The sequence below is a fragment of the Leucoraja erinacea genome, chromosome 33, assembly GCF_028641065.1.
Source record: "Leucoraja erinacea ecotype New England chromosome 33, Leri_hhj_1, whole genome shotgun sequence".
In the NCBI taxonomy this organism is placed as follows: Eukaryota; Metazoa; Chordata; class Chondrichthyes; order Rajiformes; family Rajidae; genus Leucoraja; species Leucoraja erinaceus.
This window is the reverse complement of record NC_073409.1, coordinates 10,508,119-10,535,966: the sequence shown is the minus strand read 5'-3', so window position 1 is coordinate 10,535,966 and position 27,848 is coordinate 10,508,119. Positions and strand designations below refer to the sequence as shown.

The 27,848-nt window shown below is 40.9% G+C and overlaps 1 protein-coding gene across 1 annotated transcript in view; it reads left to right on the top strand.

The window, feature by feature from the left end:
• LOC129712661 (protein unc-13 homolog C-like) overlaps positions 1–27,848 on the top strand; it is a 221,118-nt gene that overhangs the window by 126,068 nt on the left and 67,202 nt on the right. Inside the window, exons 17-19 of the mRNA XM_055661267.1 lie at positions 5,366–5,499; positions 17,378–17,463; positions 27,632–27,758. Coding sequence (XP_055517242.1) covers positions 5,366–5,499; positions 17,378–17,463; positions 27,632–27,758 — 347 coding nt within the window. The remainder of the gene's footprint in view (positions 1–5,365; positions 5,500–17,377; positions 17,464–27,631; positions 27,759–27,848) is intronic.

The window sequence follows — 27,848 nt, the reverse complement described above, 5'->3', positions numbered from 1 at the left end:
AGAGGTATGATTAGTGAGTTTGCAGATGACATGAAAGTTGATAGTGCTGTTCATAGCAAGGAAGGTTGTGTAAGGCTGCCGCAGGATATGGATCAGATAGAAAGTTGGCCAAACTATTGGCAAATGGAAATTAATCCCATTAAGTGCAAGGTGGCAGATTTTAGGAAGTTAAATAAAGGAAGGACATTGACAGTGGAAGGGCGATAAAGGGGCTGTCCCACTTGGGCGACCTAATTGGTGAGTTTAGAAGAGTTTGAAAAAAATGACATCTTGAAGACCTCCTTCAACTATGTAGAAGACCTCCTTCAACCGCCTTCGACTATGTTAAGGACTAGATAAGACTATCCATGATTAACTTTGGGAAAATTGGACACCGAATAGTGAAGAGTAAAGGGCCTGTCCCACTTAGGAGACATAAACAGCAACCTCTGGTGACTTTGCCCGCCACCCAAAAAAAATCAAGGTCAAGGTGACCTGCAACCTCCTACCACCTCCTACGCATATGTTGAAAACCTTCCTCGACTATGAAGAAAACCTCCTTCGACCTACAGCGACCTCCTTCGACTATCTTGAAAACTGGCTTTGACCTTGCACGTTTTACTCGAGGATGGTCTCTGTTAAATTGGTCCACGATTGAACAACACCCCCTTCGACCTCAAACAACCATATTGAAAACCAACAACGACCAGCGTCGACTGGTTACAGCTCAGATGATCACATGATAAAATGATGTCATGAATGGATATTTTTCTTACAATAAAAGCCTCCCAGGTTTTTTTTAAATCATTCTGAACCATGCGAGCAGGGAAGGAACTAGTTAAATGTGGCAGTGAAGGATGGGGCGGTGGTGGGGACATTGACTACCTCCCCGGTATCCTCTTTCAGGGGTCACTCATGCAGGGCTATCAACTCCTGTGACATGTCCTCCTGCCACTCCTCCTGGGTGTGCAACACATGCATGGCAGGCTTTTTGGAGGGTTGTGCCCTACCCCTGCGAGTCTGCCTTTTGGGAGCCATCACTTATTCAAGTTTCCTCTGCTAAAAGAACTCTCCAACTATGATTGAGGACGCCCAGGAGTGATAGAAGTCCTAATCCTTATGTTTACATTTACCTTTTTTTCAACCAATATTTTTCCACCTCGGAGGTATTACCTTCGACTACCTTCGACCTCCCTTGACTACCTTCGACTAGCATCACAACCGGCTTCGACTAGACCTGCGACTAAAACATTATAGATTTTTAAAACGACAACCTATTTTTAATCGAGGTCATTTTTAATCACGATTAAAAAATAGCAACAACCTAGATGAAGCCTCGACCACGCGGAAACCACTTTCGACCATTAGGGAGAGTGACCAAAACCTCCTGTGACCTCGTGATAATGTTGGGTGGTGGGCAAGGTCACCAGAGGTTGCTGTTTAGGTCTCCTAAGTGGGACAGGCCCTTAAAGATGATCTCCTTCGTCTATGATGATGTTACCTCCCTTCGACTATGAAGACTATCTCGACTACCTTCGACTACCCTCGATTATCTACGACTAACATGATGACCTACTACCACCTACTACGACTATATCTAGGAGTAAAAAAAGTATCGATTTTTTCCATGGCGACCTTTTTTTACTCGCAGGCATTTTTTAACATATTGAAAAAAACGCCGCGACCTAGCTGAGGCCTCGAGTACGCGGAGACCACTCTCGAGCATGAAGGAGAGTTACGAAGACCTCCTACGACCTCGTGTCGACCATGCTGCGAGTATGAGTCGAGGGCAAACTCGCCAGTTTCAAGAGTTTGGCCTGATGATGCTGGAGATCCAGACGATTGTGCTATGTCGTGTTTTGCATGAATCCAGATGTGTTTGTCTGTTTTTTTAGTAAGATTTTGCTAGATTGCAGAGTTCAAATAGAATATCATTACTATATGATCAGCAACAAGCAAGTTCCAGAAAAAATTAAATTCACTTTAATACTAACAATGAAAAATGAGTAGAATTCTAACACTAGCACATAATTTTCAAACTTTATTCTTGAATAGAGGCCAATTAAACTGATTTAAGTATCAGGATAAATCATACCACTAATTTTTGATACATGGCAGCAACCTATCTACCACTTATTTATTGTATTTTTGTGCAAATTACATAGTTTGCATTTCTCTGCTGTGTGTAAACTGTGTGATAATATGCCTTCACATCCCAGGGGACAGTATTTATTCCAATTGAGACTGAACAGTGATGCTATGGAAACCTTCAAATTGATTCAGCAAGAGAGCAACCAGATGGACCAGGATTAGCTCCAGATGAAGGGATCTCAAGGTTGATACTTGGAAGACCAACTGGCAATCATCAGGCTAACTGAAATATGTTAGTGTGAATTAGAAGAGATCAGAGAATGACTGTGCAGCTTGTTTAAGTGTCATGTTTACCCACCAACTGGAAATTGGTGACAGCCCAAAGAAAAGGTCTGAAACAGAGTTCATTTTCCAGATCTAAAGCACATTACAAGATATCCTGAGCTTCGTAGCACATTATATAACACTGTTGTTTAGACTGTTCTCAATTACAATTCAAAATGTTTATCAAGTATTGTCAAAGTACCACCTTTCCTCAGTGGAACCTTGCCATTGACAATATAGTGTATCCACATGGTGGAGCTCCTCCCTGTATCTCAAATAAAGTTAGGCATAGGCGCAGCTCAACACATTGAGTCTGATTGAGCTCACTGGACCTAGTTGTTGCACAATGCCCACAGTCGCCCTTGCAGCTCCAAGCACCTTCCAGCTCTGCCCTGACATCTTTGGACAACCCCTGGGCCTTGCTGTGCGGTGGAGGGCTGCCATTGGTAAATTGGCTACAGAGAGAAAATGCTGATGCCCCATATTCTTCACCACCACCAAAAAAACTCTGGAGTTGCTGTTATAGTCATACAATGCAGAAGCAGGCACTTTGGCCCAACTTGTCCATGCCACCAAGGTGCCGCATCTAAGCTGGTCCCATCTGCATGCGTTTGACCCATATCTCCCGAAACCTTTCCTATCCATGTACCTGTCCAAATGTCTTTGAAATGTTGTTATGGTCCCAGCCTAGGGTTGCCAACTTTCTCACTCCAACATAAGGGACAAAAGGTCAGAATAAGGGACAAATTCCCACAGCAATTCGTTGACCGACTCGGGTGCTGGATTGCACACAAAACCCAGTCGGCAGGCCAGCTGAGGAGTTTTGGCCCGATGTCGCGCGCAAAGTCTGGCACCCCATCCAACTTTATGAACTGATGATCGGCCATGAGAAGGATGGGTGGTGGTGTCAGCGGTAAGCGAAGGGCCGAAGGACGGACAGCTGGTCAGGCCGCAGACTGACAGGGCCATGGGCAAGGCGCTGCTGCTGCACTCCATGGGCTGCACTACGTCAGGACGGGTGAGGCGGGGCCGGGCGTAGTGCTCCGACCCGACAGTCCTCCCGACCCGAGTAGTAGCAGTCACGCATGGGACAAATCAATTTAGCCCAATATACGGGATGTCCCGGATAATACGGGACAGTTGGCAACCGTATCCCTGCCTCAACTCCTTCTGTGGCAGCTCATTCCATATACTTACCACCCTCTGTGCGATGAAGCTGCCCCACAGGTTCCTATTAAATCCTTCCCCTTTCACCTTAAACCTATGTCCGGGTAAAAGACTCTGTGTGTTCATTCTATCTATTCCCCTCATGATTTTATACACCTCTATAGGATCACCCCTCAGCTTCCTGCACTCCAAGGAATAAAGTCCTAGCCCTCCCAACCTCTCCCTATAGCTCAGGCCCTCGACTGACATCATCCTCGTAAATCTTCTGTGCACTCTTTCCAGCTTGATATCCTTCTTATAACAAGGTGACTAAAACTGAACACAATACTCCAAAGGTGGTGGCAACAGTAGTGCAGCGGCAGAGTTGCTGCCTTACAGCGACAGCGACCCAGATTCGATCCTGACCACCAGTGCTGTCTGTATGGACTTTCTCCTTGTGACCACATGGGTTTTCTCTAGGTGCTCTGGTTTTCTCCCACGCTCCCAAAATGCACAGGTTTGTCAGTTAATCGGCTTCTGTAAATTGTCCCCAGTGTATAGGATAGTGTACGGGCTGCTCGCTGGTCGGCATGGACTTAGTGGGCTAAAGGGCCTGTGTCCATGATGTAACGCTAAAGGCTAAAGTAAAGTCTAACGACTTCAGCAACGTGTTGTAGGGCTGTAACGTCATCTCAACTTCAATACTCAATACGCGGACTGATGAAGGCCAATGTAGCATTCTTGACTACCCTGTCAACCTGTGATACCACGTTCAGGGAACCATATACCTGTACTTCTAGATCCTTGAACACAACAACACTTTCCAGGATCCTACGATTCACTGTGAAGGCCCTGCCCTAGTTTGACCTCCCAAAGTGCAACATTCACACTTATCTGTATTAAACTCCATTAGCCATTCCTCAGCCCACCTGCCCAACTGATTAAGATGCTGCTGTAATTTTTGATAACCATCTTCACATTCTACAATACCACCCACTTTAGTGTCATCTGCAAAATTAGTAATCATGCCATGTACATTCTCATGCAAATTGTTAATATAAACTGAAGATAGTTCTAATTATGATTATTGAGAGTCATAGAGTCATATAACTATATAGCACTGAAACAGGTCCTGCAATCCACCTTGTCCATGCCAACCAAGTTTGCATTCTGGGCCACATGTGGGCTAATAGAATTAGTTCACAAGTGGCCAATATATTATGAAATAGAACCATGCTGATGCAAAAGCATCAAGTGTTTACTAACAGTAGCAACTAGATACAAAGATTACTCCTACACAATCTTTTCCCTCCAGCCATTTGTGCTTTCCCCTTGAGCATCAACAGCCAGAGGTGGACTAATGGCACTGGCAATCAGCTGCCATGAATTTGAGGAAATCTCAGCAAGTTTCGACTGACACATTATTTTTATACATATGAAAAGTGTCAATTGACTTGACAACTTAAGATGGAGCCTGAAACATGGCGGCTCTTGGGTATTGACTCCGTGGGGTCTACTGTCTAAAACGCTTGCACTTAGTATGAATGTGCCTAATATATAGTAGGTTATAGTAGCAAAAAAAATTGTTCTTAGGTATCCGTGACAATAAAGTGACATTGAACAATTAATGGTTGCTGCTACTGAATATTTTACTCCACATTTCACCCCTTTTACCCATTGGCCATCTTGACCATTCTGCATTTGGTGTGTTGAAAGTTATGTATATCATTTGAAGATTGCTATTAATAGATAATATTCATGTGATCTGTAATATATTTACATAATATTACACTTTGTTTTTGAACATGAACCTTTGTCTCTACAGAGTAAAAAACAAGACATTCCTCGTGAAGAACAGGGACCCAGCAATAAAAATCTGGAATTCTGGCCTAAGCTCATTACTTTGATGGTTTCTTGTGTAGAAGAGGACAAGGCAGCCTATTCTTCGATCCTCAACCAGTAAGTAGAGTTATACGTTTTAGCTTCAGTTCTGATGTCATCCTAGTGCTAAATGCAAAGATGCTTTTTGAAACATAATTAAACCTTAGAGCTTGCTGTCAATAAAAATAGAGAAACTCCAAGGCAACGGATTACAATCATTTTTTCAATGATAATCTCATATTTTTACTAAACATCTACAGTTGTGTTGCAATAAATGCACAAAACTGGGAAAAAATTAAAACCTTGCTGCTGTGGGAGGAGGGAGGGGGGGGGGTGGTGCAGGAAGGACTTGTTGAACAGAAATATTTGGCATCTTTTTGAAATCATGATTTTACTATATGGAGATCTGTTAAATCTATTAAAGAGATAACATTTTCACTGCTTCTGTCTGACAGAAATTATAGGTGGACATTTTTCATATGTTGACACTTCTGTTTTTGAAGATTCTTCAGTTTGGCTGTACAATCTTTGCGAATGTAGCCTTAGCCAAAAACGAGCGTTAATAATCTGCAAAAGCAGGAAGAGTGAGTACTGATCGGATTGTGACAGGATCCAAAATATCCAACCCACTGTTCCAAAATGAAATTTGCATAATTACACATTACTGTCATAATTCATTAAATAGAGATTTCTGGCCAACAAGCCACAAATTTACTTTGACAGTTAATGTTTATTTATGACCATAAAATGTTGCTGCTGCCAATAAATTTGCAACAATAGTATTTATGTTCTAAATAGGAAATTCATAATCTGTTTGAAGGCAATTCTTGGCACAAAAGCTTGATCCACCATGTGTCAATAAAATTATCCCCCCAGTCTATCTGTGTTAAAGACCATCCATTACATAGGACTCAAATCTTCCAATAGATTAATATTTCACTAAATGCATTAAAATATGCTACCATAAAGTACAGGGGAGTTTCAACATACTGGTGATGTAAAATTCAGATATAAAGTCGTGTGCAATCTAGCCTAGAAATTAGATTGCATATTTAGATTAAATCGCTGTTTATTTAATCAAAAGAGATATTAAAAATGTGACCATATTAAGGTTATTTTGCATTATACAGCTGGGTCTTACATTTCAGTTTTCTATTTAGATATGCATTAATTAGTTGCCCAGGCTCTTAGACCATTTGGAGCAAATTAGACAAGTTATGCTTGGGGTGTCTCTTGTTGGTTATTCCCTGGACAACCGGGTATTTACAGTGTAACATGGACCGGACTCCACACTGCGTCCCATAGCTACCCTTTATCTTTTATTGTCCTTCCCACCACTACAGATCCCAGTTAATACACCTAGCAAACTCCACATTGACCCACACCCAAATGACCGAGGCTCAATCACCCCACCCAACTATTTCCTCACTAACTCTCTGATTGATCTGAGCCTTGATACAGCTTCATCCACCACATGTCCTTGGTGGGCAGTCTCACCCAAGTCCAATCTAGGCCTACAATTGCTATCCCTCTCTTTTCCAGGATGCAGTATTCGCCTGAATACTCTTCATTCCCCAAATTTAGTATTGGCCATAAAATGCCATCCAAATCCTAGAGTGCTGTGAAGTTCACAGAGGTAGGCTCAATGACCTGCTGTTGCTTTCATTATTACCATCTAGAATACCGAGGCAAGTACACTGGTATCTCTAAATACCTGTACTAAAGAACAGGTTTTCCATTCTAAAGAACTGAATAGATCAAGACTCCAAACAAAATACGGTCTGTTTTTGCTAACTACATATCTCTCCAAGTACAGTTCAGATTAAAACAAGTGGGGCAGACAAATTGAGGCAATTAAATTATTTAACCTAGCATTAATATTACATAATATAGTACTAGTGAATGGTGCTTGAAATATTTACATTTCCAATCTCTGCTATTTGAGTGATAGATTAACCTATTGATTTTAACCAAAGTAAATTCTTCCACTAGAGTGGAACTTTCGTCAGACATGTTGAGCATGTTACTACACTATGGTAAAATTGATGTGGCATTTATTATTTGGTGAATCTACGATGTCTGCAGAGTAAAGCTGAGGATGCCTTTCAAGCAACTTTCAGAATTTTTAATTATTCATTGCTGTGTGAAAATGTTACGTCACGATCTTTGCCAGTCTTAGCCCCAGCATGCTCAGCCACTTTGGGCCATCATTTTCTCCAAAACTATTAGTTGTAGTGGTTATCAATCTTGATATTTATTTGAAAACTGTTCAGACCGAAAGGACCGAAATGACAATAAAGGAATCTAATCTAATCTAATCTGTCAACATGGATTTTCTTTCAGGCTGCTCGTTTTCTGACCTTTTAAGTAAAAATATTTAATTGCTTAACTTAAACTTAATAGGACTTGAAAAATGTATTTTCTGTCAGATTAAAGGTGAGATTAAATACTGTCTGCAAATTTCAGCCAATCTAAATAATCTTTACAGTTTTTCTGTGTTTGCCCAGAGTAGAAATATTCATGTTCATCGTGTATCCTGAAGTTCAACTGACTTTTACTGTAATGTAAATGTAAGATCTGAGCTTCTATTGTGCTAGTGAACAAGTTATATATTCACTGAAAGTCCATGCAGTTAAAGTCACCTAACAGGAAAATTGAGGATATTGAGATGACATAGCTCTTATTATTTCCAAACCTGCATGCAGTATTTTGTCGGGTTCTAAGATTCACAAACTACACTGGATTTTCTACATATTTAAATTGTTCACTAGTCGTTCCAACATCTTGGTCACAAAATAGTATTTCAATAAATTACACATTTCTTTGTCCATGCTCTTGCTTTAGACCTTAGTCTCAGTTTATAATCCTCTTAAATTGGAAACATTTCTGCTTTTCTGAAACATTCTTCTGGCAAAGTACAGCTCCATCTTAGGTTCCAAAAAAATGAATAGTTTTAATTAAGGCACAATTTCCAACATGCAGATTTTGTCCATTAAAAAAAAATGATTTGGGCTTCAGAGGATGTGATTAGAGAATCAGCAGCCATCTGTGGCATTACCCCCACCAAAGCACATATGCAGAATTAATATATGTGTAGAGCAACCAGATGCTGCTTCTCAAAATATATGGATGCTTTGAGAGTCTGGGAGAGTGGAAAATTCATTAACTATGTCCATATAGATATAGCCAATACAAACAGGTGTAATAGATTCACTGGCTTCCAGCTACTTCCTTGTGATTCCCTCTTATCAAGTTAAAATAAAGGAGGGTCTTGACCCGAAACGTTACTTTCTCTCCAGAAATGCTGCCTGTCCCGCTGAGTTACTCCAGCATTTTGTGTCTATCGTCGATTTAAACCAGCATCTGCAGTTTTTTCTGACACAGAAAATGAAGAATGATGGATCACTGGAATTGTTGAATGGTGATTACTTCAGAAAGCACACATAAGACAAAATATTATCTTACCAAAAGTGTGAGATTAAATTCTGGAAGATTAATTTATTTTACTAATAAAATCAGTCACATTTCTGAAGAAGATGAGTAAATGCTTTTCCTTTAATCAATTTTTCTTTTTAATCACTCATCAATATCCTGAAACAGATCTCATTTCTATTTCATTAAGAACAAAAGACCATGACATTTTAATTGTCTACTGGCAAATGGAGAAGTTAATTTTTTATGTAATCTTAAATGAAATTTACTTAAAAATGTAACTGTTTAATATCTCACTTGGTGTCCTTTGTCACAAAGGAATTTCACCCAGTAAAGTTTTGAATTAAATTGGTTGACTTTATGTTGCTTTGACATTGCCAGGTCTCCCACAGTAGGTTTGGACTTAAAATGAGAACAATTCAATCACAGCAAAGTAAAATGGAGTGGGAGAAAATATGAGATTACTCAAATCTCTGGGCAGGTTTCATCAGAATTTGAAAAAAGACATAAAATAAGATATGTTTAAGAAGGAACTGCAGATGCTGGAAAATCGAAGGTAGACAAAAATATTGGAGAAACTCAGCTGGTAAGGCAGCATCTATGGAGCGAAGGAAATAGGCAATGTTTCGGGCCAAAACCTTCTTCGGACTGATATAGGGTGGGGCGCGGGAAGAAGAAAGGAAGAGGAGGAGCCATAAGGCTGAGAGAGAGCTGAGAAGGGGAGGAGACAGTAAGGGCTACCTGAAATTGGAGGTCAATGTTCATGCCGCTGGGGTGTAAACTGCGCAAGTGAAATATGGGGTGCTGCTCCTCCAATTTCCGGTGGTCCTCACTCTGGCCATTGAGGAGGCCCAGGACAGAAAGGTTGGATTCCGAAAAGGAGGGGGAGTTGAAGTGCTGAGCCACCGGGAGATCAGGTTGGTTATTGCGGACCGAGCGGAGGTGTCCGGCGAAGCCATCGCCAAGTCTACACTTGGTCTCACCGATGTAGATCAGCTGACATCTAGAGCAGCAGATGCAATAGATGAGGTTGGATGAGGTGCAGGTGAACCTCTGTCGCACCTGGAACGACTGCTTGGGTCCTTGAATGGAGTCAAGGGGGGAGGTAAAACGACAAGTGTAGCATTTCTTGCGGTTGCAAGGGAAAGTGCCCGGGGAGGGGGTGCTACGGGTGGGAAGGGACCAATTGACCAGGGAGTTACGGAGGGAGCGGTCTTTGCGGAAAGCCGACAGGGGAGGAGATGGGAAGATGCGGCGAGTGGTGGGGTCACGTTGGAGGTGACGAAAATGACGGAGGATTATTTGTTGTATGTGACGGCTGGTGGGGTGAAAGGTGAGGACTAGGGGGACTCTGCCCTTGTTACAAGTGGGGGGATGGGGTGGAGAGAGCAGTGTTACGGGGTATGGAAGAAACCCTGGCGAGAGCCTCATCTATAGTAGGGGAGGGGAACCGTCGTCCCTGAAGAATGAGGACATCTCCGGTGCCCTGGTGTGGAACACCTCATCCTTGGAGCAGGTGCGGCTTAGACGGAGGAATTGGTAGTAGGGGATGGAGTCCTTACAGGAAGCATGGTGGGAAGTGTAGTCTAGACGACGAGACCTACCAGGGCCCCATCCCTGACCTCTACCTCCCTCTGCCACCTCCTGCACCCACACACAACTCACTGACTTCATCCATTTCACCACTAACTTCCATTCGGCACTCAAATACACATGGACCATTTCCGACACTTTCCTACCATTTCTTGACCTCACTATCTCCATCGCAGGTGATAGACTTCTGACCGACATCCACTATAAACTCACTGTCTCCCATGGCTATCTAGACTACACTTCTTCCCACCATGCTTCCTGTAAGGACTCCATCCCCTACTCCCCATTCCTCCGTCTACTGCTGGTGAACAATGGAGAATAATGCCAGTGAATGTCAAAGGAACCTGATGAAACTTCCACACTGTACAGATGGTTAATGCCAGGCACAGCAGTGAACTCCACTTAGTCCAAATGATGACAATGGCGACAAATTTATATTTTTGAATTCATTGATTTGAAAATTATATTTATTTAATTTAGTTTAGTTTATAGAAACAATGCAAAGTCTGCGCAGACCAGCAATCCCCATACACGACAAGTTTTTATCAAAGCCAGTTAACCTACAAACGTGTCTGTCTTTGGAGTGTGGGAGTGAACTGGTGCACTGGAGAAAACCCATACGGTCACAGGGTGAATGTACAATCCTGTACTGATAGAACCTGGAGTCAGGATCGAACCCAGATCTCTGGTGCTATAAGGCAGCAAGTCTACCGTTTCGGTAAAACCACCCCCCCCCCCCCCCCCCCCCCCCCCCCCCCCCCCCCCCCCCCCCCCCCCCCCCCCCCCCCCCCCCCCCCCCCCCCCACATCCCCATTTTCATCACTTCCATTTTAAAACAATTTAAAATGGTTGATTTTTACCAGTTAGCATGCTATTTTCTCAAATTCATTTTTCAAACTCATAACATTCAACAACATTGAATACTTTTGACAAGTTTGGAACTGATTAAACCAGAATCCATGGCATCAGATGTTTTGGATATTATGTGGGTTTGTAGGCATCTGCAAAAAAAAAATGTGGATCCACCCGCCACGAGGACCTCATCAGGGATTCAGCCAGCTTGGAAGTACAAATTAATAATGGCAGATCCGTAAAAGAAAGTTGAATCTGTCACCTAGACCCACTGCTGGCCTAAACACATCGCCGCATAACAGTTGGAATTCCAGTGCACGATCTGCTCTCATTCTCATCTACTCGCATTCAAGAACACATGTTATATCTAAAATCACCGTGTATCAAAAGCAAAATACCCTAAAATAGAAAAACAGATAGTGCTGGAAATATCACATCACAGCGGGGACCATCTGTGGAGAGGCAGAAACTACATTCACACTTCAGATGAAAGGTTATCAGACCGAAGTGTTAACTCTGTTTTTCTCTCGCTCTGCAGGCAGTTTTTGACCTTTTTACTCCCGGCATTTCCTGCCTTTTGTTTTATCTCTGATCAGATAGTTGCTGCACTGCAAAGAGCAGCTGATAACTTCTTATTACAAAAGTAGTCGATTACTTTTACAAAGCTAAGCATTCTGCAAATGTTTCACTTGGAGATGGCACAGATCTATGAATCCAGTGTAGTGTAAGATCTGCGCACTTCCTCGTCCTGACTGGTGAACCTGCTTGGTGAATGCAAAGTTTCATCAAACTCATCTCACGTACAGGTTTATACTGATGAAAAGTCATTTTAAAAGTGACAATCCCTTAGAAGACAGTGGGTGATCAGTAATGGCTTGGAGTTCACTCCATTGCTACCTGATCTTGCAGTGGTGAATTTTGTTTGGACATTCTGTAATGAGTAAAGTGCTGTACAAGAAGCAGTCTTACCAATGTCTAGTCTGTTGCATCCTCTGATCCTGTTATTCATCATGAGTAATTCCCATGGTCATTGAATTTCCATCAGTTAATTCACACTGTTCTGGCTAGAAAACATGTTTTAAAGCGTACAGCAGAGAAATGTACCCATTCAGCCCACATCATCCATGGTGCCTGAGATGCTGAGACCCTTTGCATGAATAAGGTCTGTGTCCTTTGCATGAATTAGGCCTTTTCTATCCATATACCTGTTCAAATGCCTTTTAAACATAATTGTATCTGTCCCTTCCACTTCCTCTGACAGCTTATTCCAGATAAACCACCATACTCTGTGTGGATAGGCTAATCCCTCGGGTTGCATTTAACTTTCTCCACTCGCACCTTAAACTCTGCCCTCAAATTCCAGACTCTCCTGCCCACAGACAAAGACTGACTATCTATCCAGTCATAATGGTGGAGTCAAGGGAAGCGTCAGACATATACAGCCTACTAAAAAAATGCACAAGAGAAATTTGATTATGTTTTGTGCAACAAATTTTTGGCTTATTCATTTGGTTTGAAATCTTCATTTATTTTGCATTGGACACATTGTGCTTCGTGACAATGGGAATTGTGGTCAAAAGGAAATTTGTCTTTAGTTACTGGTACTGTATACTGATGATTCCTCATGCACAGCCTAACAGAAATAAAGGGTTGATTTGTTCCATTGTCTACGGCGGTAAAGTTTACAGTTCCCTGCTGCTCATTCATGAGTTGGTTTCACACTGGAATAATCAGCAGGGTCAGCTGTGGATAACACAGCTTCCTATGATTCCCTCTGTGGTTTTCCACACGGGTATCAAATGCTCTTGGCACAACAAACAGCTGAAGATTCAGGATGCCTTGATGGCTGCCAGACTACCGGGCATTTACCTGCACGAGTTTGCTCCCAATGGTCATAAACTAGCTGTGGGGAGTATTTCCTCCTGGCCCTTCATGACGCATTTGATTGGCTTTGTTGACACAAGAGATGATGCAGGAATGCAAGATGCTGAAATCTGGAGCAAAAAGCAATCTGTTGTTGGAACCCAGCGGATTGCGCAGCATCTTGGTGAGAGGGGTGGGGAAGGGAAGGAATACTTGATGTTTTACATTGAGGCCCTGCATGAGTCGCAATTGACTGATTTATCTTCCTGAACTGTAGTAGTCTTGCTTGTTTCCTTGCTGAAATTCTACTGAAACTGTTGTTCTCCAAACCACCCAGGGCAGAAAATGTCTCTCTCTCTCTTCCACTAGCTTCTCAATCTCTTGGTCATGCTTCCATGCTCAATAAACCCATGCCTTGCAGCTATTTGTGCAGAAGCCTCTAAGTTAACAAAAGGTCCTTCAGCACTTGCCTCACAACCCATGTAACGTGAAATATGTGAAACTGGCAGAAAATTTATGGATTCAATGCAATTACCAAATGTATTATTCTCAAAAGTCCTGAGATTCAGTGAAAAAGTGTGCTATCACGGAAAATGTTACCATACGTAATTATAAACTAATCAGACAAAAATACAACAGGTAGAGCAGAAAGGAAACAGAGTGCAGAATATAGTGTTACTGCTACAGAGAAAAATTAGATCCAAAAAAAAGACTAAAGCTCCCAATCTAGAGATCTGGTCAACGTTTGGTGAATTCATGAGAGGTCCATTCAGTGGTCTGATAACATCAGGGAAAAAAAAGCTGTTCCTGGCCAACGGGAGAGAAGAGGGAGTGACCGTGGGGTAAGTGGTCCTTGATTATGTTGGGTGCTTTCCTGCATCATCCATCAAATGAGTTGATCGGGAGTGGGGAGGGTGGGGGAGGGGGAGGGGAAGGCGTCTGGTCTTGTGATGGGCTGGGCTGCATCCATAACTGTCTGCAATTTCTCATGGTCTTGGGCAAAGCAGTTGCAAAACAAGTTGTGTTGCATCCTGATAAGATGCTTTCTGTGGTGTATCTAAAGAAGTTGGTAAAAGTCATTGAACATATATTAAATTTCCTCAGTCTTCAGAGGATACTAGGAACTTGAAGGTGTCGGCCATCTCTACTTCAGCACCTTTGATGTTGCCTGACGCATGTGCTCCAACCCTCCTGAAGCCACTGACCAGCCCCTTTGTCTTGCTGATATTGAGGGATAGGAAGTTGTCTTGACACTTTGGAACCAAGCTCTCAAGATCCAAGTCTTCCTGTATTGCGTCTTGTCATTGTTTGAGATCCGGCCCACTTCTGTGGTGTCATCTGCAAATTTGTAAATGGAGTTTGGAATAGAATTTGGCTGACAGTCATGTGTGTTTAGGGATTTTAGTAGGTGGCTCAGAACACAGCCTTGCGGGGCACCAGCAATGATAATTATCATGGAAGATGTTTTGTCCCCTATCCTTAATCATTACGTTCTGTAAATAGTTTATGAATCTTTTCACATTATTGCTGGTGAGTTGGAGTCCTTCCTCTTGCAGAACATGTGTCCTGCCCCTCACAGTGACATTGAGAGAGGTTATGCTTGCCAGAGCATAGCAAACCAAATTGGCAATGTTGTGGTTACATCTGCATTGCATGCTGAACAACACCATGATATGATCACCCTGCACATTTCCAGCTGCGATCCAATCTGCATGCTAACAGACTCATTAATGTGGCTGCAGTTATCCAGCTGCTTAAGCCTAGATAATTTATGTCCAGATTTTGGAGGCTGGGGATTGAGGGAACCTACCCACTCCACACACACACACACTTCCCTTCCTGTCATACCCAGGTAACACACTAGCGCTGGCAAACGTTAGACATTCTGTGGGTCTGTTTTGTAAGTTTACCTGTAACAGTTCAGAAAGGGTCTCAGCTTTCTGTAGTAGATTTATCCCCAGTAGGTCCCATTATGAATTGAACCGGATCAATCAATCAAAATGTTAGTGGGCTGCAGATCCATGTGGCTGAGGTATCTGGGAGCCTAGCCTTGCTCAGAAGCCAATCCAACCTTGCAATATTTCAGATGATGAGCAAGGCAAATGAGTGGCCTGGGACTGTTACATCCCTGCTTCAGCAGTCTGGCTGCCAAGGTATATGACAAGCCGTACAAATCAAAACTTCATGGCGGGGAGGATGCAGTCTCTGGTGTCCTCCACTAACAGCTAATATTTATTCTGATTTCTCAAATACGATTTGCTTTTAAAGTTGAACACAGTAACTTCTATTAAAGATTGGACACGTCAGCATGAAATTACTTTCCTGCAACCTTCTGGAACAGTTTGAACCAGTCTCTCTCGAAGGGCCGAATAGTCTACTCCTGCACCTATTGTGTATTGTCTATAAATTTATTTACCCATTGTTTTTAAATCTTTAAAATTGTCTGCTCCAGAAGACAGTGAAAACTCGGTTGCGAATTATATTCAAGATCATTATCAACTGAGGTTGAGAGACACGAAGAGAATCAAAGAGTTTGAGAATTGCATGGAAAATTGGAAGAGATAGAGAAGGTGGTTGCTGAAGGACATTTGGACAAGGCTCAGGGACATGACAGCCTACTGATGCCACTTTACCTTCAGCTCATTTCTACATTGTCTTGTCCTGTGAAACATAAATCACAGTTTTAGCAGTTGTTGTTTGCACTTCCAAATTGTGAATGAAGTTTATTTGTACTGCATTAAGCAATATTCTATTAATATGAATAATTAGTTGTAAGTATTTTGTTTACAGTAATTGCTTTGAACCTGAAGCCAAAAGTTGCTGTCATTTTATAATAACTTTTTTAAATGATCTATGCCACAGCCACTGTCCCCCAGATGTGTTGTGCTATGTGATGTCCCCCTCCCTGACTCTTAGTCGGATGAAGGGTCACAACCCAAAACGTCACCTCTCCCTTTTCTCCAGAGATGCTGCCTGACCTGCTGAGTTACTCCAGCATTTTGTGTCTATCTTCAATCAGCATCTGTAGTTCCATCTCACATATGTGTTGTGCTATTGTAATTGTACAATGTTTCTTAGCGAGGTTATATTGCATAATTGTTCACATTTTATCTGAAAGACACATCAGTCAACTTTATACAACCCAATGCATCGTGTTTATAAACTTATGCATGTCAAAGTAAGCAGCCCTTACATGCGAATGAACCTAAAGTGGATAGGTTAGGAAGTGGAAGGAGCATTGAGAAAGTCCATGAAATGAACGGCATGGACCAGTGGTGAGCGTGTGGCCTTTATTGTTTTAGATTTCAATTATAGCTTTCTTGGTTTTGGTTATGAATGAAGTTAGCTTGTACTACAATAAACACATTTCTATTACTAGGAATTGTAAATAAATATTGATACTGCTGGATAAAACAAGCAGAAACACCTGAGGACAAATCAACTATGAAATTCATAATTATTTTCCCTTACAAAATGTGAACAGATCACAGAGTCATAGAGTTGTACAGAACAGAAATGGACCACGTACATGTTGACCGTTACTCCCATAATCCCAGATTAGGACCATAACCCTCCATGCCTTGCCGATTCAAATGTATGCTAAAGGCCTTTCAAATGATTATACATGATAATATTTTTCCTCTGGCTGTGTTTTGCTGATCAGATACTCTGCGTGTTTAAAAAAATACCCCTCTGATCCCCTTTTATCTCCTTCCTCTCGTTTTAAACTTATGCTTTTTTGTTTTTGACCCCCCCACTCCCTAACATGAGAAAAAGATTTTGACTATCTATGCTTCTCATCGTGTATACTTCTGTCAGGTCACCCCTCAGCATCCTTTGCTCTAGGGAAAACAAACCTATAACTAACATCGTCCAATCCAAGCAATATCCTGGTGAATCTCGTCTGCATTCACTGCAGTGCAATTGCATCCTTTCTATAATGTGGTGAGCAGAACTGTTTGTAATACTCCACATGGTCTAATCAGTGTTTTGTAAAGTTGCAATATAACTTCTATATACTAACTCCTAATCTATAAAGGCCATATGCATTTTTCACCGTCCTGTGTTGTCACTTTCAAGGAATCATGGATTTGGACTCTCAGGTCTCTGTTCAACAGTATCCCTTCATGCTAAGTTGATTTTATATTTAATCTATTATTTTAAAAGTATGTTTCATATTTAAGTTGAATGTTTATTTGACTTACCTGAATTTCAGATTCCCCCAAGAACTTCACATGGGAAAACTAAGTGCCGAGGTTATGTGGCAGCTATTTACCCAGGACATGAAGTACGCTCTTGAAGGTAATTAATATAAATGATCATCTTGTCTAAATACTGAAGCACACCCACATTATCATCTACAATTTGAGGTGAATGGAGGCATCACATCAATGAAATGAAAGTATTTTATGGCATTCTTTCGGGGTATAATGTGCAGCATTTATTCAATGACCTTAATAATATCAAATTGAATGATCGGCTAATTGGATCTTTCTGTTCCCAATTATGAATTGCTCTTTTATACCTGAGGAGACATTTGTCTTCTTTATTCCTGCATAATTTCAGTGCCAATGTAGTGGATGGAGACCTGTAGATTTCACAGCACAGTTATTGAAAAGATTTCCTTGATGATGGAGACCTGGTCTCCAAATTGACAGATTAAAAAAATACTGGTATAAATGCTAAGAATATTATAAAATAGCATTTTGTGTCTGAAATCCTCAACATAAAGCTATACTATTTCATTTATTATTCAATCATTTCTGCAGTATTCTTCAAGGTGAATTTATGTCCCAGTTTATATATAGCCAGGAATTTTGAGTTATTGTAGATACTATGTTGGTTCTTCCCTACTCACTCATAAAATAAATGTCCGCCTCTCTGGTGGCTGCCTAGAAGCGTTAAGTATCCCGGTGTTCTATTCTCTGACTTCCTTTGCTATTTAGACCATGACATAGGAACAGAATTAGGCCATTCGGCCCGTCGTGTCTACTCCGCCATACGATCGTGGCCGATCTGTTTTTCCCACTAAACTCCATTCCCCTGCCTTCTCCCCATAACCTTTGACACCCTTACTAATCAATGATTTCTCTCTCTTGCTGTCTGACAAGGCCAAAGGGCTGACTTTAATTCCATATTTCCAGTGGCAATGTGATATCAACATCTTTAAAATAACTAAATGCTCAATGCTCTATCCCATATTTCTGAGCAAGTGACATGTTTTTCCTGAATCCATGCTGGACAGACAGGTTGGATATTCCATACTGCGCACACATCACCAGCCCCTGGGAAAAAGGAGCAGATTTGAAGGAAATAATGTTTTGTTAACTGGCATCAGATGAAACTGCAACATAGGCTCAGGTATTAAACCTTTGCGGGAAGGGTTGCACGTGGTTGTGTGAACTGCCACTGCCTTAGTCCTCACACCTCATGGTTAGTTGTAGCCTCAGATCCACAGGCAACTAATTCAGTACTCAGACTGCCCCAAATTGCACCACTTTAAAACTCAGAGCACACAATCCCCCAGTAGCATGACATTGTCCATTGCCTTATTATACATGCCAGAACAAGGGGTGGCACAGTGGCCCAACGGTAGAGCTGCGGCCTTACAGCACAAGAGGCCAGGGTTCAATCTTGACCACGGATGCTGTCTTTGTGGAGTTTGTATGTTCTCCTTGTGACCGTGCGGGTTTTCTCTGAGTGCTCCAGTTTTCTCCCACATCCCATATTCGTGCAGGTTTGTAGGTGAATTGGCTTCTGTAAATTGCCCTAGTGTGTAGGGAATAGAAGGTGCGATAACATAGAACTAGTGTATGGGTGATCAGTGGTCAGCATAGACTCGGTGGACTGATGGGCCTGTTTCCATGCTGTATCTTTTAATTAAGCAAAACTAAACAGCAGCATCTGAGTCACCCGGCCCTTCAACCCTCCTCTTCCATTCAGTACTGTCATTATTCATCTTCCCCAAGCCACATCTCCCCTTCTGTGCTAGTTCTACACAGCACCCATTTCCATAATTTAATGAGACCTCTCAGGGGAATTGGGACATTCCTGGCATCTTGAAAGGTGGGAGTTGGAGAGCATGGGCATGGTGGTGAGGAAAAGTGGGGTAACTGGAATCTGGACTGAGTGTGCAGGTTGATCAGGGATGTCCCAACACTGGAGAGATATTGCAGGACAGCTAGAGCTCAGCATGCTGCTATTAATGGGTGGCAATTGGCACCAAATGGGTTAATGGAATGAGGAAAAACACAGTTGAATGGAGAGATAAAGAGGGAACAGAGGTTTGGAATCACCTGAAGCGTGAGAACAAAGGCAAAAATATCTTTAAAGACTGGATGCTGCAGCAACATAATAGACAAAGATCTTCCAATTATACCAATTGTTATGGTGTGACCTTCTGGAGGCAGTTTATTCAGTCTTCTATTTATTTTGCCCACAGCAATTCTTAGTGCAGGTCTCTATAACCAGTGCAGTTTATGTTATTTAATTAATGTCACAAACAGTGAAAGATCTGTATATTTGAACATTACTGAACAACTGCAATACAAATTATGATTGATGAATAAATATTAATGAATGCATATTTATTAAACCACCAATTCATTGAGGATAAGTAAAACATTCTGGACAAAAAGATCCTGTGCATGGTTTTGTTTTACCTCCATGCTATGTGAAGGTGAAGCAGTTACTCCTGAAGAAGAATGTGGATGCTATTCTGACTATTTCTTGGTTAAATAGCATGACTCAGGAAATTTGTTTGCACACATCCACTCGTGAAATATATTTGCACCAATGACACAATTTCTGTATGAGACACAAATAGAACAATGTAATTCCTTGGTCATTTCTCAGGAAATTATGTCATATTGGTCTAAATGAGTTGTTGTTGGACAGACTTTGAACAACCATATTTTAATCACATTGTTTCAGTTTGCCATGTAAATCATGGCACATGGCTGATAAACACTCTGCATTATTTAATTGCTCCCTCTCCTTTGGCAAACACTCCCCATTCCTCCCAATTCTAATGTAATCTTCCAAGTTCCCATTTGCCCTACAACTGTATCTCCGCCAATAATTTATCCTCTACTCCTGCAACCCTTCTCCTCCTGCCCCTGCAGGCTTACCTGCTCCTCAAAGATATGTCAGTGCACAAAGGAACACGAGTCAAACACATTCTGTTGCACGTGATGTCTTGTCCCAGGTGCAGCTGAATTTGCAGTAGCAGACTGCTGCCCAAAATAATCATTGATGCACTAATCACTGTGTAATGACCATTGAAAGCTCTCCACTGGCACAAGTGAATTGCTGGTCCCACATATGTTTATACTCAATATAATCTTCCATTTTGAGACTTCACACTGATGGAGGGAATGCTAACACGGTTCTGTTAATTTTTTACCAGAATCATGTACATTCCAAATATTATTAGCTGATGTGTGGTCATGGTGTTGAATACAACCTACTGAGTTGTTCAATCCACATCTGAAAACCAGTACAATGTATGCGAGGGAGAGAGATTAATTTATCAAAATAAAATTGCTCTCGCTAAAGGGGTCTGCAAAATGCATTAGTTACTAAACAATGTCAACCTTTCATCTTTGCATTATAAGATCTACAATGGTTAGCTTTAATTAATGTGCATCCAAAGGTTACCTCTGGTTCAAATATATTGAAAAGGGTAATTGGTTTAGCAGCTATTTATTTAACTCCAGCACTTTCCGAAGGATGAGAAATACTCAAGATTTTATTTTATTAACTTTGTCAAAACCTGACAATGTTTGAAGTAGAACAGAACCGTAATGAGTCGACTCAAACACACATCAAGATACGACACGTTTATTAAATCTACATAGAGCACGGATCCGCAGTCATCACATCCCCGAGCTGCTACTCATTCTAACTAGCATAAGCAGGCTCTTGATAATATGAAGCACATAATAGTCAGTCACTACTAACAAATACCATGTGGATAGTCTGCAATAGCCAATTTCCAAGAACCATCTCAATATCAATATATTGTTCTCAGTGGTCCATAATCAGTTGTTTCTGATCATTATCATAATTCAAAGTCAATTCTTTAAGGTGCTGCCTCCTGCACCCCTCCAGAACTCCAAGGAACAGCCATTGTTGGTTTTAATGGTGGATTGAGAAAGCTGTGAGGTGGATCCTGACATATTTTCCTGCCTTACCAACCTCTGCACCCACAATGCAGGTCCAGGTTCCCAAGGCATAAATATCCAATCTTTCAATAGTCCTAGATCCCAATCCTTCGCCACTTACTTGCTGCCAACAACTTCTCTCCCGCACGTCTCAGCCTCCCCTGTCCATCCCCACCCCTCCACCCACTTGTGTTGCCTGGCGCTCTAACCCAGGCCACATTCCACACCCTACACTCTTTGAAACTCCATCTCTCGCCAATCTCTGATCTTTTCGAAGCAACACATATTCAAAGGTGGAAATGAGCACTGAAACAGGCCCTACAGCCTATGACCAGCCATTAACTGTTGTGAGAGCAACTGCCTCCACTACCATCCAGAGAGCAAAACTTCCTTACAGTAAACTAAAAGCAAAATTCTAATTCAGTTAATGTTGAGGAAGTGAGTTGAGCTGAGATGCTGGAGAATGCCAGTGATGGCACTCTGTTGCACAATGATCCATGTTTAACTTTGCTTCAGGTGCTCTGTATATCATAAGAATTATCAAATCTAAAACTGTGTTGGCTCTTTTGGTCATTGTAAATTTAATCTTAATACAATATCAACTTTGACCCTTTATGATGACTCTTCCTAAATATATGGGTCTCTAGCAAAATAAGTATCAGATAAGGCTTCTCAGGAAAATTAACTGTTAACAATTAATATTCAAAGCAATGTTTCAGACCACCACAATGCTCTTCTGCACCCTCTCCACAGCCCCCATCGATCAGATGGAAGTGTTGTCTATAGTGATACCATTTCCTAAATATTGAGTTTTAAACAATCAAGAAGAAGGTAACCATTGACTAATTTGTTGCAATTCAAGGCATAAATTGTGTTGGAAGTTAAGTGACCTAATTGTGGTCAATAATGTTGTCAAGTAAAACTTAGCAATAAACGGCCCAATTTGAATTCCTCTCAACCAATGTAGCTACACGTTACATTACAAACATAGGCAGAGGAACTGGATTGGAGAGGTGAGTTTGCCTAGAGCCCTGGTAGGACTAACCTGAAGTCACAGCAGACACAAAGACTGACTGTTATGCTGGAGGCCAATCTAGTGAGCCCCCGGACATTGCTGCAGATTTCCTGGGGATGTCCAGCTGTGATACGGATTATTGCAGAATGTTCTACTGCGTTAAATCTTTCAGAGCACTTCCCTTGTCTTCAACTACATTCACTGCCACCCAAGATTAACTTTTCTCTCTTTCTCAGTTTTGATTAAGGACTCTTCACCTGAAACGTTAACTGTTGCTCATTCCACAGATGCTGCCTGACTTGTTTAATGTTTCCAACATTTTCCATGTTCTGTTTTTGTTTCATATCCTGCATGCATAAAGCTAGCCTCAGGGCAAAGCTCGCCGCTTTACCATTAACAATGCCTCACACAGGCATAGAATCTTAAAGTACTGATAATTGTACCCATTAATCCTTTTCAAATCATCCTATCACAGACATTCCCTTTGTCCTCCACATTCCTCTCCCATCTTCTCTCATCTGGAAAACTAACTTTCCCAGTTCTGAGGAAGGATTGCAAGCCTGTAATGTTGTCTGTTTCTCCTTCCACAGATGCTGCCTGACCTACTGAGTTTTTACATTTTTTGGATTTGCTTCTGAGTAGTTAGATTTCAATCAGTTAGCCTTTTAATTTTATAATTTTATTGCAAAATATTTCTATTTACCAAATGAAAAAAAAATTTGAAGATCAGTTTTGAGAGTGAAAATTGTTATCGCCAAATATATAAATACTACACATTAATGGAAATATTGTAATGTCAACTTTTACATTATTGTTGATAGACCAGGTGACACGTGGTATTTAATAGCTCCACAAGGTAAATTGTACAGAATCTCCGCATCTCAATTCGTGGGTTTTCAAGTGCTGTGGGCAGAGTCAAATAAATTCATGCATCACAGTTTGTACTCCAATATTTAAGTTAAATTGAGGGGATAGAGTTACATTAAAATGCTGTGAGCTATTATCTCAGAAAACCTATTGTACTGTAATGTGATGAAAAAAGCATTGGCGCAATGTTATTTCATAAAATTGATCGTATTTATCTAATTTAGAAATTGATTTTGTGGAATATTTTCTACAAGGACTGGAGAGGAAACAGATCTTATTACGTCTTATTGGCAGGGATAAAATTATGCACGAGATACAAGGCACTAAACCCTGAAGCACCCAAATCCCAAGCCTAAAATCATTGCCATAATATGTACTTTAAGTAAATTAATGTCTTCAATAGGATTGTGATAATAGTAGATTTTATTAGTATGTAAAGTTTTGTTGCACTTCGGCTTAACTTACACTTCTAGAATTGCATGAGCAGAAAATGTGTAAGTTATATAATATTTTAGTTGAAATATAACAATAGCACTCAAAAGTAACACACTGACTTATTTAGTCACAGTCATACAGCATGGAAACAAGCCCTTTGACCTAGCCCGAACATGCCGACCAAGATGCCCCATCTAAACTGGTCCCATTTACCCGCATTAGGCCCATATTCCTCTATACCCTTCCTGTCCATGTACCTGTCCAATGCTGTTATAGTATCTGCCTCAACTACCTACGCTGACAACTTGTTCCATATGTCCACCACCTTCTGAGTGAAAAAGTTGTCCCTCAGGTTGGTATTAAACTTTGCCCCTCTCACCTTATGCCTATGTCCTCTGATTTTGTTCATTCCCCTACCCTGGGTAAAAGACTCTGCATTCATTCTTTTTTCTATTCCCCATAGTTCTGATACATTCTTATGAGCGTAGAATTGCAAAATCTAATGCCCCACAGTCTAGATGAAATAGTCAAAATTTACTGGTATACATTCTTTAAAAAAATGGTGTTCCATTCTCTGTTGTTAGAAGACCTGATAATATCATAAGCAGATCATCTGCAATCAGATATGTGCAAATATAAGAAGACATTGGCTTAACACATAAACAATCCATGCCTCTCAAATACAGTAAAATAACAGTTCTTGCAATGGGAGTGGTACATTCTACAGTTGAAGGAAAGCATAAGTATGCGATCTTTTATATCTTTTATTATGAAAATATAAACACTGTACCGGTAACTTGTATGTGTCCTGCATTTAACCTGGAATAGTCAAAATCAATTATGTCCAAGCAGATCCAATCTTTAGTTTTAATCTTTAGGTCAGACACCAGCATTGCCAAAATGCTGTGAAGGAATAGAAGTGGTGGACGCAATAGATACATCAACAGAAATCACAGCAATATTCCCCTGAATTGTGCAGCTATTAAAATTTCAAAAGTGTTAATTGAAGCCTTTTGATAGTGACAGCTGTTTTAGAAAGACATTTTTATTAATGTAATTTCATCTAAATTAATTCTAATTTTAGTTTGAAATAATAATAATAATGAATTTTGTGAAAAATGCTAAATTCTCATTACAGCATACTGAAAATAGCCTGAATCAATTTCTCAGTGTAAGATGGATCTGGAAAATATCAGATTAATTTTACAACTTTAAGAGGTAAGCTGATCTATTTTGGTTAAGTGCATTTGGCAACTATAATGTACCTGATGACCAAGAAAAATATTTTGTCCTTCTACCAAGCAGATCCATAAAGTTCCAACAATAAATCCGAGGCCTGTCTGATGATTTATTTTAGTAAAGGCATAGATTGGAAAAATTCTTGAAGGTTGTAAAGTTCAATCAAACTTATGACAAGATGGCATTTTTCATTTCCTTCAAGATATTTTTATTGGTAATTAATGCTCTAAATGATCTCGATCAAAAGGCTGTGTGGTTACAGATGGCAACCTTGTGCACAGATTTGAGAGATCGGCAAAATGGTTTTGGAAGACTTTCAGCGGGTGCTTGTTGCTCACAGAATGACATTAGCTCGAGGCACAGAATCTTTTCATTAGAGGTGCCTAATTTAAAATTTGATGGGCATGCAGTCAGCTTGAATCACACTAATGATTCCTCCTGAGGGGAAGGAACCTGGGACCAGCCTTATGTCTTCTCCTGCTGCCTGCAGCTGTTTGTGGGGGGTGCACTGTTTGCTGGGAAGTTCATATGAAGTCTTTTGGGGGCAATAGAGTGTGTACAGGGTTCACACAAAATTCCCTGAAGGCTTTGCAAGTAAAGAGAAGAATATCTTATTCCCATCAGAATCCCCAACACACTGCTAGTGCCAGTAGCTGAACATGTCAAAGCAAGATGTTTCATCCCCAGACCATTTTGTTACACTGTATTTTGAGGGTTGTGCTGTATTATAGGAACTTAGCGACCTTATTGAACAAAAGTTTGATTGAATTTTACAACCTTCACGAATTTTTTCAATCTATGCATTCCCCGAAATAAACCATTACACAGGCCTTGGTTTAGTTGCAACATTATTGATCTGCTAGGTAGGACGGAAAATATGTTTCTGCTTGGTCAGGTACATCGTAGATTCCAAATGCACTGAACCAAAATAACAACCTTACTTATTAAACTTGTAAAAATTCATCTGACGTTTTCCCAATCAGACAATCATTACCTTTCAGTAATCTCTCTCCTCCTTACAAACTGTGCCTTTGACTTCGTTCCTGATTGATCATCTCAGAGAGTTGTACAGCATACAAATAGGCCTTTGGTCCACCATGTATATGCCAACATTTTTGCTTTTCTACACAAATCACATTTGCCTGGATTAAGCACACATTCTTTCGTACCTTGCCCATTTAAGTGCCTGTCTATGTGTATTTTCAAGTGATTGCATCTGATTCCTCCACCTGCTCTGGCAGAGTATTCCAGATCTCTGTGCAAAAAAAAAAATTCCCCTCACAACCCCATTAAAATTTATTCCTCTGACTTCAAATCGATGCCCTCATGTTTTGTGATACCTCAGTCATGGGATAGAGATTCTGAATATCTATCCGCATTTTATATACCTCTATCAGTCATCCTCAACTTCCTTCGCTCCAGGGAAAACAAACCCAGCCTAACTAGAAACATAGAAATTACATAGAAATTAGGTGCAGGAGTAGGCCATTCGGCCCTTCGAGCCTGCACCGCCATTCAATATGATCATGGCTGATCATCCAACTCAGTATCCCGTACCTGCCTTCTCTCCATACCCCCTGATCCCCTTAGCCACTAGTCTCTCTCCATAGCTGAATTCCTACAATCCAGGCAACATCCTAATGATATGAGAGACTGGAGACACAGGAATCTGGAACAAAAAGGAAAACTATTGGAGGAACTCAGCAACACAGATGTTTAGGGTTTGAGAATGTAGAGGGGAGACAACCACTGGAAAGAGGTGAGGGGGAGGGATGAGACAGGAAGTGAAATGGAACCAGGTGAGATGGCGGAAGATGGGCAGATGGAGCCAAGTTGGAAGGAGGGGGGAGGGAGTTCTGAGACAGAAGCTGATATTTGGTGGATGGAAGCGGATAAGAACACAAAATGGGCAGATGCGGCCAGACAGAAGGGGGGAGGTAGTGGCCGAGGCTGAAAAGAGATGAATGCAATACTTCTCACTTGTCTGAGTTATATTCCACCTGCCATTCCTTGGCCCACTTTACCAGTTGATCCAGATCTTGTTGTCATCTCAGACATCTTCACTGTCTGGCTGTAGGACCAATTATGGTGTCATCCTCAACTACATTCTCAGGCAACTTGTGTTGCAGCAATAATCCCTGCAGTGCTCCTTCACCACCATCCTGAGACCTAAACAGCTCTTATAGGTGAGACAGAGATACGCCTGAACCTCCTCCACCCATAGTTTCTTGGCCACACACAAGACTTTTATGACTTTTTCTCAGCTATGAGAATACTAGATATTGTTTCCCTGTACCTAACTATGCAGGTACTGTAGCAAAAGGCTGAGAGAGTAGGCATGACATTGCATTAACATGAATAGGGAAAGGCAAATGTGCATTTCATATCCACCGTGGCTATAATTATGACGATAACTCAAAGTTCTTGGTAGTTATAAGTGTCATAATATGTGATCATACTGACATTATTCACCAGATTTTTAATTTTATCACTCTTTACACTCTTAAACTTACTGCACAGGCTATCAATTTCAAAAGTATAATAGTGGGAATTTGCATGGAACAAAAGGGAAATGGTGAGAGTAATCTACTCTATCAATATGTTAATAATTTAGTAGGTTTAATAATGGTTTTGTATCATTCAAAAGAAACATTAGGCTCGACCAATGGTACACTTTAAAATATAAAAATAATTATCCTTTCATGACTGCTGTTCTCATTCAATATAATATTACTGTGCTTTATAACAGAACATGAAAAACATCGATTATGCAAGAGTGCCGACTATATGAATTTGCACTTCAAAGTAAAATGGTTTTATAATGAATATGTGCAAGATCTTCCAGGTTCCAAAGATGCAGTGGCGGAATATTCTTTGTAAGTAATGACATTTATATTCATTTCTATGATGCAGAACATTACCTGAGGGAAAAGTAATCTTAAATAGCCTGATGCATTTAGGTTTTT